The 13,778-nt window shown below is 49.2% G+C and overlaps 1 protein-coding gene across 3 annotated transcripts in view; it reads right to left on the reverse strand.

The window, feature by feature from the left end:
• The window catches only part of sult1st6 (sulfotransferase family 1, cytosolic sulfotransferase 6), a 160,317-nt gene that overhangs the window by 116,751 nt on the left and 29,788 nt on the right, over positions 1 to 13,778 (reverse strand). For 2 of the 3 annotated variants that reach the window (XM_060939371.1, XM_060939370.1), the window contains 2 exons: positions 1,165 to 1,291; positions 969 to 1,063 (listed from right to left, as the gene is read on the reverse strand). The exons of the other annotated variant lie outside the window; for it this stretch is intronic. In XM_060939371.1, the coding sequence (XP_060795354.1) occupies positions 969 to 1,063; positions 1,165 to 1,291 (222 nt within the window). The remainder of the gene's footprint in view (positions 1 to 968; positions 1,064 to 1,164; positions 1,292 to 13,778) is intronic. 3 annotated transcript variants of the gene reach the window in all.

Below are 13,778 nucleotides of genomic sequence, written 5' to 3' on the forward strand. Positions count from 1 at the left end.
CTCACTCCCACAAACACATGCATTCTGGTCAGGAGTTAGCTCTCCTCAGCTTTCCTCCTCCTTTTATGCTCCATCCCTGGAACAAACACACACCCCCACACCCGCATTAATTGACACCAGGTGTAATGACTTAGCCACTTACCTTCCCTGACCCCACCCTCCATTCACAAACTGCCACTTGGCCACGCCCCCGTTGCCACAGACACAAACAATAATTAAGATGATAAAACAGAAATCTGAAGTGTGCATAAGTTTTCAAACCCCCCCCCCAAGTCAATACTTTATAGAGCCACATTTTGCTACAATTACAGCTGCAAGTCTCTTGGGGTATGTCTCTATTAGCTTAGCACATCTAGCCACTGGGATTTTTGCCTATTCCTCAAGGCAAAACTGCTCCAACTCCTTCAAGTCAGATGGGTTACGTTGGTGTTCAGCAATCTTCAGGTTTTGACATAGATTCTCAATTGGATTGAGGTCTTGTTGAGGTTGTTTTCTTTTTCCAAGATGGCGGCACCCTGCTCGCCTGTGGCTGCAATGGCTCATGATAGTGGAGATATAATGGCAGATATCCCAATCAGTTATTTCAATGGAAGTTGGCAACGTAGTTACTCCAGACCAGCATACAACCGTCAGTCATGTGAATGTTCAGTACAATTATGTACAGTACTTGCTCTGCACTCATGATCATGATGAATGATGAGAATGATGAATGGTGAGGATAGTGATGATGATCCTGATGATCATGATCATTATCATGATGATGATAGGATGGTCACTATGACTGCTATATACTTTAACTGCTGTATATTTTAATTATGCACCATTTTGTGATGTAATAGTTCCCATTTAGCAGTAAACATTGTGTGCCAGCTTTCCTTTCATAGTTTCAGCCTGGGAGCCGCCAGGCCATGTTGTGAATATCTACTGTACATATCAATGGGTGAGGCACATTTAAAAATATTTCATACCTCTTTCATGTCCTCATAGAAAAGGTAAAGAATATTCCTCTTCTCTCTTTCTTTCCAGTAACCTTTAACATGGTCGTACCAAGATCCCCAGCCCACTGTGGACATATTAGTGAAGAACAGCAAATTTCAGGTACTGGAATAGCAATGCATAAAGCAAAGCAGAACTTTCAGATTATTGAACATTTTCAAGTCTCACATTTTCCCTTCATGAACTTCTGGATATATTCTTCCCATGATCCTGGTTCTGGCTGAGTCAGATTCATTTGGTCAAAGTGGTAGTAGCTGACTAGGTTGTCTTTGGCATTTCGAGCCACATAAATAACCTAAAAAAAAGCAAGAGCTGTATTTAGAAAGATGAAGATTCTGGGTAATAATTACAATTTCTTCCCAAACCATTGTGGGATAACTTTGTTGGTTATAAATGTACCAAAAAAGCTAATAGGAAACATACACTTCATGGTACCACACTCCTTAGTTTCTAAACCTGTCTAATTTTGACAGATTTTAACACATATTTTTCAATAGATTAGCTTGCTAGCGTATGATTTTCATGTCTAAAGTAGCACGGACAGAAGAGCAGATGCAAGCCTTCACCCTCCTCAGTCCAGACTATCTGGACACCTGTACTGACCTACCACACATTGCTCATTTACTAAACCACGCTACTCCACTGATGTGTGCACAATGCTCTCTTCAAAATAATTTATTTGGGCCTTGTCAGGCCTGTAGTAGAGAGTGTATGAAGGCATCACTTTGTATTAATTCTAGGGTATTATGTCATGCCCATGAAGCAGTGCCTCTTTGCAACATCTTAGCAGTGTTCCAGAGATACTCTTTAGAGTAATCTCTTGCATTGGAATCCCAAAAGTGAATTTGACTGACCAGGGCACTATGTCACACATACTTTGCAAACTGTCTGAATAATTAGTGATTTAGTCAATTCATACCAGCATGTATGAGAACACATGTATGAGAACAGTGAAACAGCAGTGAGGTGTGCAGTTGGAACAACTGAATGGTTCAAGGTGAAGGTGGGAGTTCATCAAGGATCTGCTTTGAGTCCTTTCTTCTTTGCGATAGTGATGGATAGCTTGATGGACGAAGTGAGGCAAGAGTCAACATGGAACATGATGTTTGCAGATGATATTGTGATATGCGGTGAAAGTAGAAAGGAGGTTGAGCTGGGTTTGGAGAGATGGAGGTATGCATTGGAATGAAGAGGAATGAAGGTAAGCAGTAGCAAAACAGAATACATGTGTATCAATGAGAATGGGGATGTCACAGTCCAGTCCAGTCCAGTCCATCCATGCCTGAGTTTGTGGGACTCCCATGTGGCTCCAGGCTGGATCCAGGACAGGAATTCAGTCCTGCATTGCTGAAGCCCATTTTCCCTGAAGTGGTACTTCCACACCTGTTACCACTCCTCTCCCATCAGCCATGGCCTTTTTTAAGAACTGTTTGGAGCTACTGCATTTGCCAGACTGTCTCCTGTAGACTTTCCTAACCTCGCTACAGCCTTTTGATATTGTGCCTTCTTGATTCCCCTGCCTGAATTGTTCCTTGTTTTTCTTGTCTAGTTTTCTGTCCAGTTTTTTGCTCCTGTGGTACCTGCCTGTTCTTTTGGGTTGTGATTTGCTTCCTCTGCCTGGATTTCCCTTGTCCCTGTGTTCTTTGGGGTTTTTTGGGAAGATTTTTCTGTCATCTTTTTGTCCCTGAACATGCCTGCCTGCTCCACTGCAGACCTCTTGGCCCGTTCTTTGACCACTGATTTTTGTCTGAGCCCTATTGTACCTCTGCCCTCTATGTCATTAAAGAAGTTTTTCTCTGAACACTGCCTGTTTTGAGTCTGCTCTGGGGTCCTCACTTCACCTCAGCTTGCCATTTCTGACAGCACAGTCTGGCCAACATGGACCCAGCAGATTTCGCCAAGCTAAGAGCAGTGGTGCAGAGACAGGGAGCTCTCCTTGGGACCCACCAACAGGACATCCAACAGGTGAATCAAAACCTTGTCACCATCTCTGACACTTTCAATCTTCTTGCCACTCATCTAAAACAGCTTCAAGTAACGTCTGCTCCTACACAATCCCCTCCACCAACTGCTCCTCCAGCTCCTGCCCTCTTCAGAGAGCTGAGACTTCCTGCCCCACAGCTATACAATGGAGAACCATGTACCTGCAGATCATTTTTATCTCAATGCTCACTAACCCTTGAACTTCAACCACTGGCCGTCCCTACAGAGCGTTCCTGAGTGGCCTACACCATCACTCTCCTCACTGGCAAAGCTAGGGAGTGGGGAACAGCTATGTGGGATGCCAATGCACCATGCTGTGCCAGCTTCAAGGATTTCACAGAGGAGATGAGGCAAACCTTTGATCGCTCCCTGTCTGGCAGAATGGCAGCAAGAGAAATCATAGGCCTGCGGCAGGGTGCCCAGTCCGCTTTTGACAATGCGATTGAGTTTCACACTTTGGTGGCATCTTGTGGCTGGAATGAGAATGCCTTGTTTGATGCATTTTTGAACGGGCTGTCAGACTCCATCAAGGATGAGCTGGTCTCACGAGAACTGCCACCTGATCTCCCCGGTCTCATGGACCTCGCCAGTCGTATTGACTCCCGGATCAGACAGTGGGTGAAAGAGAGAACTCGGACTAGTCCTGCTCCCCCTCAGCCCCCCATTCCTTCCGCTGAGTCAATGTCCGCATCTCACCTGAGGAATGACAGTGCCGTCTGGATATGAGGGCATGTTTTTATTGCGGACAGCTGGGGCACTTCTGCCAATCTTGCCCTCTAAAAGGAAGAGCCCAGCAGTGAGTTTAGGGGCCCTGGTGGGCAATGTCCAGAATCAGCCCCCTACTGGTCGACCGCTACTCCCAGTGGTCATTATCCATGGCAATCAGCCCCACGACCTCCAGGCACTCATTGATTCAGGGGCTGACAGAAACCTGATCTGCTCGACCACCACCAAGTGCCTGGGGATTCCACTACTGGCTCTGAACCCATCCCTCACTGTTCTGACCCTTAACAGTACTGGTCTCACCACTATCACCCATAAAACAGCCCTGGTCACTTTAAGAATTTCTGGCAACCATTCTGAATCCATCCAGTTTTTTGTCATGAGCAATCCCCATGTGAAGCCCATAGTTCTTGGTCTGCCCTGACTAACTCTACATAACCCTTATGTCAACTGGACTAACAACACCATTTTAGGATGGAGTCATTTCTGTTTATCGTCATGCCTGAGATCTGCCCTCCCTCACACCGAGCTGCTCCAGCCCACCATTGGTGAATATCCTGACCTCTCTAACGTGCCTCCCGAGTATAATGACTTAAAACCTGTGTTCAGCAAGTCTCAAGCTGTTTCCCTTCCTCCCCATAGACCCTATGACTGTGGAATTGTCCTTCTCCCCGGGACTGCACCACCTCAGGGGCAACTTTACTCTCTCCTTCTGAAAGGCAAGCTATGGATAAATACATCAAGTCCTTAGCAGCTGGAATTATTCATCCCTCCTCTTCTCCTGCAGGGGCAGGATTCTTTTTTGTGGAGAAGGACAAATCCTTGCATTGATTAACATGGGCTAAATGACATCACCATCAAGAACCGTTACCCCCTACCTCTCATGTCTACGGTGTTTGAGTTACTCCAGGGAGCCCAGATTTTCACTAAGCTAGACCTGCGTAATGCTTACCACCTCGTGAGGATCAGGGAAGGGGACAAATGGAAGACGGCGTTCAACACCCCCATGGGCCACTACGAATATCTCATGGTTACGTTCGGCCTGACTAACGCCCCCGCGGTTTTCCAGGCCCTCATTAATGATGTCCTGAGGGACCACCTTAACCTTTTTGTTTTTGTTTATCTGGATGATATATTGATTTTTTCCCACTCCCTTGATGAACACCGCATCCACATCAGACAGGTCCTTCAGCGACTCCTGGAAAATAAACTCTTTGTTAAGGCTGAGAAATGTGAGTTCTATAGGAGTTCTGTCTCCTTTCTGGGTTTCATTATCTCCCCCACACAGATTCAGATGGACCCCCTGAAACTCAAGGCAGTTACTGACTGGTCCACCCCGTCCTCTCGGCGAGAACTTCAGCGGTTTCTTGGGTTTGCAAATTTCTACAGGCAATTCATCAGGAACTTTAGTATGGTGGCTGGGCCCCATCATGGCTCTAACTTCCACCAAGGTCCCTTTCAGCTGGGGGGAAGGGGCAGAGAAGGCATTCTGCGAACTCAAGTGAAGGTTCATGTCAGCACCTATACTCACCATTCCAGATCTGTCCCGGCAGTTTGTGGTTGAGGTCGATGCTTCGGAGTCAGGGGTCGGGGCCATATTGTCCCAAAGATCGGCTAGTGACAACAAGCTTCATCCTTGCTCCTTCTTCTCTCGTCAGTTTTCCTCCTCTGAGAGAAACTACAACGTTGGCAATAGGGAACTGTTGGCCATTAAACTGGCCTTGGAAGAATGGAGACATTGGTTGGAGGGGTCAGACCTTCCCTTTGTCATATGGACAGATCACAAGAACCTTGAATACCTCAGGACTGCCAAGCACCTCAATTCTCATCAGGCCCGATGGTCTCTCTTCTTTTCACACTTCAAGTTCACACTTTCCTTCCACCCAGGCTCTAAGAATGGTAAGCCCAATGCCTTGTCCAGAATGTTTTCTCCCCTCCAGGAGGAATCGACCTCCCCTGAGACCATCCTTCCTCCATGGTGCCTGGTGGGGGCCGCTCTGTTAGAGATGGAAATCCTGGTCCAGAAGACCCATGAGCAGGACCCAGGGCCCAGTAATGCACCTCCTAACCATCTTTTTGTTCCTGTTTCTGTGCGGGCACAGGTGTTGCAGTGGGGTCATGGTTCCAGAGTGGCGTGCCACCCAGGAGCAGCCTAGACTCTGGCACTCATCCAACAACGTTTTTGGTGGCCATCCATCAAGGAGGACTTCCAGAGGTTTGTGGCAGCTTGCGACATCTGCGCCAGGAACAAGACTGGCAACAAACCCCCTGCCGGCCTGCTGAGACCCCTTCCTGTTCCCCACCGGCCCTGGTCACACATAGCCCTGGATTTCGTCACAGGACTCCCTAATTCAGGTGGCAATACTTGCATCCTCACTGTTGTCGACCATTTTTCTAAAGCTGTTAATTTTATCCCTCTGCCCAAGCTTCCCACCACCAAGGAGACTGCCGAATTGCTGATACTCCATGTTTTCTGTCTACACGGACTCCCCTCAGACATCGTATCCGACCGCGGACCCAAGTTCTCTGCCCAATTCTGGAAGGCTTTCTGTAAACTCATTGGTGCTTCTCGCAGTCTGCCTTTAGGTTTTCACCCTTAGACCAATGGACAGATGGAACAGGCCAATCAGGAGCTGGAAGTAGCTCTCAGGTGCATGGTGTCCAAGAATGCTGCCTCCTGGAGCAAGACCCTTCCTTGGATAGAGTATGCTCACAACTCCTTACCCACCTCTGCTACAGGTCTTTCCCCCTTTCATTGCTCTCTGGATTACCAACCACCACTCTTCCCCGTCCAAGAAGAAGAAGTCACAATGCCCTCTGCCCAGGTGCTTATGCACCGCTGCAGGAGAACGTGGGCATTGACCAGGAAGAATCTCCTACATTCTGTCAAGATGTTTAAAGAGCAAGCCGACAAACACCGCTCGGCAGCTCCCATCTACTGGGTGGGGCAGCGGGTAATGCTCTCCACTTGCCACCTGTCCCTCAAGACAGTCTCCCACAAATAGGCTCCCCGGTTCATAGGACCTTTCCCCGTTTCCAAGGTAATTAATCCCTGCTCTGTAAGATTGTCTCTGCCCATAATCATGCGCCGTATTCACCCAACTTTCCATGTCTCCCAAGTCAAACCCCTTGTCTCCAGTTCCCTGTCCCCACCCTCCAAACCCCTCCTCCTCCCAGGTTCATAGATGGTGGTGAGGTCTTCAAGGTCAGGAGGATGCCGAGGCAGAGGACTCCAGTACCTGGTTGATTGGGAGGGGTACGGTCCTGAGGAGAGGAGCTGGGTTCCTGCCAGGTTCATCATGGATCCCACCATCATCATGGACTTCCACCAACAACACCCTGAGGCACTTCCTAAGGTGCCTGGAGGCGCCTGTTGAAGAATCAGAATCACTTTATTGCCAGGTATGTTACACACACGAGGAATTTGACTCCGGTTCGACTTAGCTTTCATAGTACAGACAGAAAGAAAGCATAGAAGAAAAACGCGCACACACACACACAGAGTCTCACTGCAGTGAACTCCAGGGGGAGAATCGTGTTTCTACAGCGACGGCCTTGAAGGCAGTGCTGGCTGGGAGAGCCAAGATAAGATTGGAATTTGTTTAGACTTAAGATGGGTAGATGTGTCCTTTTTCACCTAACCCGCTTGTCCATTCTGGCCACCAAAATGATCCATTTCTCTCTGCAAAGCCATCACTTCTCCATGATGTTATAAATGTTGCGACTCAAGTTCTGAACAGCCACAGTCTGAGTGCCGACAGCTCTGCCCACTGCCTCAATCATGTCGGGCAGCTTTGTGGGGCTTTGAATAGCTGCCACCGTTATCTAATTTCCTCGATACACCAGGGCAATGCCAAGTCCAATCAACAAAAAAAACTGTGATCATGGTTCCGAATAGGTAAATATCCTCAATGTCCTCCATGGAAAGAATCGCCAAGCACACCACACGCCACTTCTCCCAGGCATCCATGGTGTATCCGGCTGCAAACATTCCGGCAGGACAGGCAGGTTCACCTGAACCCAGACTTCTTGTCAAGAAGATTGTGTCAATTGCATGAAGTGACCAGTTGATCAAATCCATAATTTCGATTCGGAGAACAGTGCAGGAAGGGTCTCTCAGACAAGACGAGTCCACAGAAGCAAAGCAGGAGAGAGGCTTGTCAGGAAGGGAGAGGCTGAGAAATGAGAGATGAGAGGAAAAAACACCCACACATTTTGCTCCTATCAGGACTGGAATGTGTAGGCATTAAAAAAAAAAAAACCTCAGCGCAGCATTCCGTGTAGCACGGAGAAGAATTAACACAACAATTACACAAAAACATAGAAAGTATGAGAGAGCAAATTCCCGTGGCAGCCGTCTGTGGCGCCATCTTGGATGGAACTGATTTTTTTTTCAGTACCGGGGGGGTATTGTCACAGTCCGGTCCATCCATGCCTGAGTTTGTGGGACTCCCATGGCCGGATCCAGGACAGGAATTCAGTCCTACCTTGCTGAAGCCCATGTTCCCTGAAGCGCCACTTCCACACCTGTTACCACTCCTCTCCCATCAGCCAGGGCCTTTTTTAAGAACTGTTTGGAGCTATTCCATTTGCCAGACTGTCTCCTGTAGACTTTCCTCGCCTCGCTACAGCCTTTTGATATTGTGCCTTCTTGATTCCCCCTGCCTGAATTGTTCCTTGTTTTTTCTTGTCTAGTTTTCTGTCCAGTTTTTTGCCCTTGTGGTACCTGCCTGTTCTTTTGGATTGTGTTTTTGCTTCCTCTGCCTGGATTCCCTGTGTTCTTAATTTTTTTTTGTGAAGATTTTTCTCTCCTCTTTTTGTCCCTGACCATGCCAGCCTGTTCCACTGTGTTTTTGACCTCTTGGCCCGTTCTTTGACCACTGATTTTTGCCTGAGCCCGATTGGACCTCTGCTCTCTACTTCATTCAATAAGTTTTTTCTGAACACTGCCTGTTTTGAGTCTGCTCTGGGGTCCTCACTTCACCTCAGCTCGCCATTTCTGACAGGGGATGAGAGTGTAGTGAAGATGCAAGGAGTAGACATAAAGAAAGTTGGTGAATTCAAGTATCTGGGGTCAACTGTGCAGGAAAATGGGGGCTGCAATAGTGAGGTGAGAGAGAGTGCAGGCAGGGTGGAGTAGTTGGAGAAGGATTTCGGGAGTCATTTGTGATAGGAAAGTCCCAGCAAAAGTGAAATAATAATAATAATAATAATAATAATAAGCTCGATTTATATAGCGCCTTTCACAAACCCAGTTTGCTGGCACTGCAGGGAGCCGGGCCACCTCCAACAGCAGTGCTCGGTAATGGAGGTGGACGCGGTGGTTCGGATCCCTGACGTGCCAGGAGCCGCCCTTGATCGGGCCGGAGCGTATCGCATACCGGTAAGTATCCAAGGGGATACACATCAGGCGTTGGTGGATTCTGGTTGTAATCAGACCTCAAGCCACCAAAACCTGGTGCAAGACGAGGCATTGGGGGAGCACAATTGGTGAAGGTGTTGTGTGTGCACGGGGATGTTCACAACTACCCTTTAGTGTCGGTCCACATTTTTTTCGAGGGGAAAAATTTATAATTAAGGCGGCGGTTAATCCTCACCTTACACACTCGATAATTTTGGGCACGGATTGGCCGGGATTTGGGGAATTAATGAGTCACCTAGTGAAGAGTGGGTCCTGCCGTAGTTTAAGAAGGGGAGGTCCCGGTGTTGCGTTGGCAGGAGCAGCTGTCACAGAGTCGTCTACGTCAGCTCCCCATCAGAGTGAGGAGCCGCCAGCTCCTCCTCTCTCTCTTAGGGAATCCCTCGCGGATTTTCTATTAGAGCAGTCGCGAGACGAGACTCTGCGGCATGCATTTGACCAAGTGAGAGTAATTGATGGTCAAACTCTCCAGCCAAACGCCACCCTGTCCTTCCCCATTTTTCCATTATTAAGGATAGATTATACCGAGTGACGCAGGACACTCAGACTAAGGAGCCGATCACACATCTTTTGATCCCAAAGAGCCGCTGGGAATTTATATTCCAGGCGGCTCACTTTAATCCCATGGCTGGACACTTAGGGCAGGATAAAACACTAGCCCAAATAATGGCCCGGTTCTATTGGCCAGGGATTCGCAGCGATGTCCGTAGGTGGTGTACGGCGTGCCGCGAATGCCAGTTAGTAAATCCAGCAGCCATTACAAAAGCGCCTTTGCGCCCGTTCCCATTAATCAAGACCCTGTTCAAAAGAATTGGGATGGATCTCGTCAAGCCATTAGATCGGTCAACACGAGGGTACCGCTTTATATTAGTTCTAGTGGACTATGCAACGCGATACCCAGAAGCAGTGCCTCTTCGCAATATCTCAGCATGCAGTATTGCAGAAGCGTTCTTCCGCATTATCTCCCGAGTTGGAATCCCGAAAGAGATTCTGACTGACCAAGGCACCGCGTTTATGTCACGTACACTAAATGAACTGTATAGGTTGTTGGGTATTAAGCCGATCCGCACAAGCGTGTATCACCCACAAACAGACGGTTTAGTTGAACGGTTCAATCGCACCCTCAAGAATATAATTTAAAAATTCCTAAGTGAGGATGCACGTAATTGGGATAAGTGGCTCGAACCCTTGTTGTTTTCAGTGCGAGAGGTCCCCCAAGCCTCCATGGGGTTCTCCCCATTTGAATTGTTATACGGGCGTAAGGCGTGCGGCATTCTAGATGTGCTGCGGGAAAATTGGGAGGAGGGACCTTCACCAAGTAAAAATGAAATCCAATACATTATTGAACTGCGCGCAAAGCTCCACACACTCACCCACCTAACCCAGGAGAATTTGCGGCAGACCCAAGAACGACAAACCCGCCTGTACAACAAGGGTATGCGCCTCAGGGAGTTTGCACCGGGAGATAAAGTACTCATACTGTTGCCCACATCAAGCTCCAAATTAGTTGCCAAGTGGCAAGGACCCTTTGAGGTCACACGGCGAGTCGGGGATGTTGACTATGAGGTGAGGCGAACGGACAGGGGTGGGGCGCTACAGGTTTACCACTTCAATCTGCTCAAACTCTGGAACGAGGAGGTCCCCGTGGCGTTGGTGTCAGTGGTTCCGGAGAAGGCGGAGCTGGGGCCAGAGGTTCAAAAGGGAACATTGGCATCACGTACCTCTCCGGTCCCCTGTAGAGCCCACCTCTCCCCGACCCAACTCACAGAGGTTGCCCAGTTGCAGACCGAGTTTTAGGACGTATTCTTGCCCCTGCCTGGCCGCACCAACCTCATAGAGCACCACATTGAGACGCCCCCGGGGGTGGTAGTGCGTAGCCGCCCTTACAGGCTACCCGAACACAAGAAAAAAGTGGTTCGGGAAGAACTCGAGGCCATGCTCAACATGGGCATTGTTGAGGAGTCCCACAGTGACTGGAGCAGTCTGGTGGTCTTGGTACCCAAGGCCGACGGGTCGGTCCGGTTCTGTGTAGACTATAGGAAAGTCAACGCGGTGTCTAAATTCAACGCGTACCCAATGCCTCGTATTGATGAGTTGCTTGATCGACTAGGCACAGCTCGCTTTTACTCAACACTGGATTTAACAAAGGGTTATTGGCAGATCCCCTTGACTCCATTATCCCGAGAAAAAACGGCCTTTTCCACACCGTTTGGCTTACACCAGTTTGTCACACTTCCTTTTGGGCTGTTTGGGGTGCCCACTATGTTTCAGCGGCTGATGGATAGGGTCCTCTGCCCCCATGCCACTTATGCGGCCGCCTATCTCGACGATATCATTATCTATAGTAATGACTGGCCGAGACACCTCCAACATCTGAGGGCCGTCCTTAGGTTGCTGAGGTGAGCAGGTCTCATAGCCAACCCGAAGAAGTGTGTGATTGGGCGGGTGGACGTACGGTATCTGGGCTTCCACTTGGGCAACGGGCAAGTGCATCCCCAAATTAACAAGACAGCGGCAATTGCGGCTTGCCCGAGGCCCAAGACCAAAAAGGGGGTGAGACAGTTCCTGGGGCTGGCTATTATCGTAGGTTTATACCCAACTATTCGGACGCCACCAGCCTGCTGACTGATCTGACTAAAAAGGGGGCACCAGATCCGGTCCAATGGATGGAGCAATGCCAGCGGGCTTTTTCTGAGGTAAAGGCTGCATTGTGTGGGGGGCCACTTTTACACTCCCCTGACTTTTCTCTCCCCTTTATGTTACAGATGGATGCGTCGGACAGAGGGCTGGGGGCTGTTTTGTCCCAGGAGGTGGAGGGGGAGGACCGCCCAGTGTTGTATATCAGTAGGAAGCTCCTGGGCATGAGGGGCGCTACAGCACCATTGAAAAGGAGTGCCTAGCGATCAAGTGGGCGGTCCTCACCCTCCGTTACTACCTGCTGGGATGCCCTTTCACCCTCTGTTCGGACCACACGCCCCTCCAGTGGCTCCACCGCATGAAGGATGCCAACGCGTGGATCACCCGTTGGTATCTAGCACTCCAACCCTTCAACTTCAAGGTGGTCCACAGGCCAGGGGTGCAGATGGCTGTGGCAGACTTCCTTTCCCATCAAGGGGGGAGTCGGCTGCAGGCCGGATGGCCGGACGGCCTGAGTCAGGCGGTGGGGGTATGTGGCAGCGGGGGTGTGGCCAAGTGTCGGTCTGTGACCAGAGGGTGGAGTCGGGGAAGGTAAGTGGCAGGATCACTGCACCTGAGGTTGATTAATGTGTTTGTGTGTCTTCCCCAGTGACTGCGCCCTATTTAAGGAAGAGAGCGAGAGCAGAGAGGGCTCTCTCCCCAACCTGACCACAACAGATGTGTGTGAGTGAGTGAAAGTGTGAGTGAAAGAAAGCTGAAAAGCAAGCTGAAAAGCTATAATAAACGGGTTTTGTGAACTCAGTTCCAGCCTGCCGTCCTTCTGTGCTCCACCCACCCATCCGAACTGCTACAGTCACATCCTGAAAAGAGATGCAGAACATGTTGAAAGGAGAATGTTGAGGATGGAGTTGCCAGGCACACGAAAATGAGGAAGGCCAAAGAAGAGATACATGGATGTGGTGAGAGAGGACATGAAAGTGGCAGGTGTGGTAAAGAAGGATGCGGAAGACCAGGAGCAATGGAGATGAAAGATCCGCTGTGGCAACCCCTAATCAGGAGCAGCCAAAAGAAGAAGAAGAAGTCAATTCATACCAGCATGGACAGCAGCAAATTTTGCCTCTAACTGATCACAATAATCTCAAAGAGCAATACATTGAGGCTCCACCAAAGGTAGTTGTGTGCAATCAACTGGTGTCCAAGTTCGATGCCTATTGAATGCAATACATGATTTGCTCATTTGATTAGGCAGGCTTGCTTTTATTCACTACTGGATTTTGGCAGATCCCCTTGACTTTTTCACCACCATATGGTCCATTCCTTGTCGTGGTGTGGTGGCTTGCATGTCTCCGTGACCCCTAGAGCTATGCCAGCTGGAACATAAGCTCCTGGTGGGGCCTCCCATGCTGGATTGGTCGAAGGGTAGAGGCCAGACTAAATGTGGACCAACTCCCCCGGAGTTCAACAGGTTTGCATAGGGCCAACACCCCTGCCTAGAAAAAAACTTACGTTACAGAAGCATCAACGACAGTTCAAAATCAACAAGACCTGGGAGAGGAAGGGCCTCTACATAGGAGGAGTATGACGCAGTACAGTGAAAGCCGGAAGGAAGCTGTAAGGCTGACCCCCTTTCTGACTCCTAGGAAAGCATCAAGGATTGCGACATGGAACATCAGGACAATGTATGAAACGGGAACAGTCCAGGTTGCACGGGAGATGAGGAACTACAACATCTGTCTGTTGGGGTTGAGTGAGACGAGGTGGCTACAGTCAGGACAGCTGAGACTGTCATCAGGAGAAACACTGCTGTATGCGGGATACGCGGAAGCTGATGCCCCCCACTCTGAGGAAGTGGCGGTGATGATGAGTCCGGAAGCTCGGAGGGCACTCATCAGTTGGGAACCAACTGATGAGTGCTCACGCATTATCACAGTTGGGAACTCATCAGTTGGGAACTCATGAGTGCTCACGCATCATCACAGGAACTTTTGCCACCAAGAAGAAGCGGATCAGAATGTATGTC

The sequence above is a fragment of the Neoarius graeffei genome, chromosome 14, assembly GCF_027579695.1.
Source record: "Neoarius graeffei isolate fNeoGra1 chromosome 14, fNeoGra1.pri, whole genome shotgun sequence".
Lineage (NCBI taxonomy): Eukaryota > Metazoa > Chordata > Actinopteri > Siluriformes > Ariidae > Neoarius > Neoarius graeffei.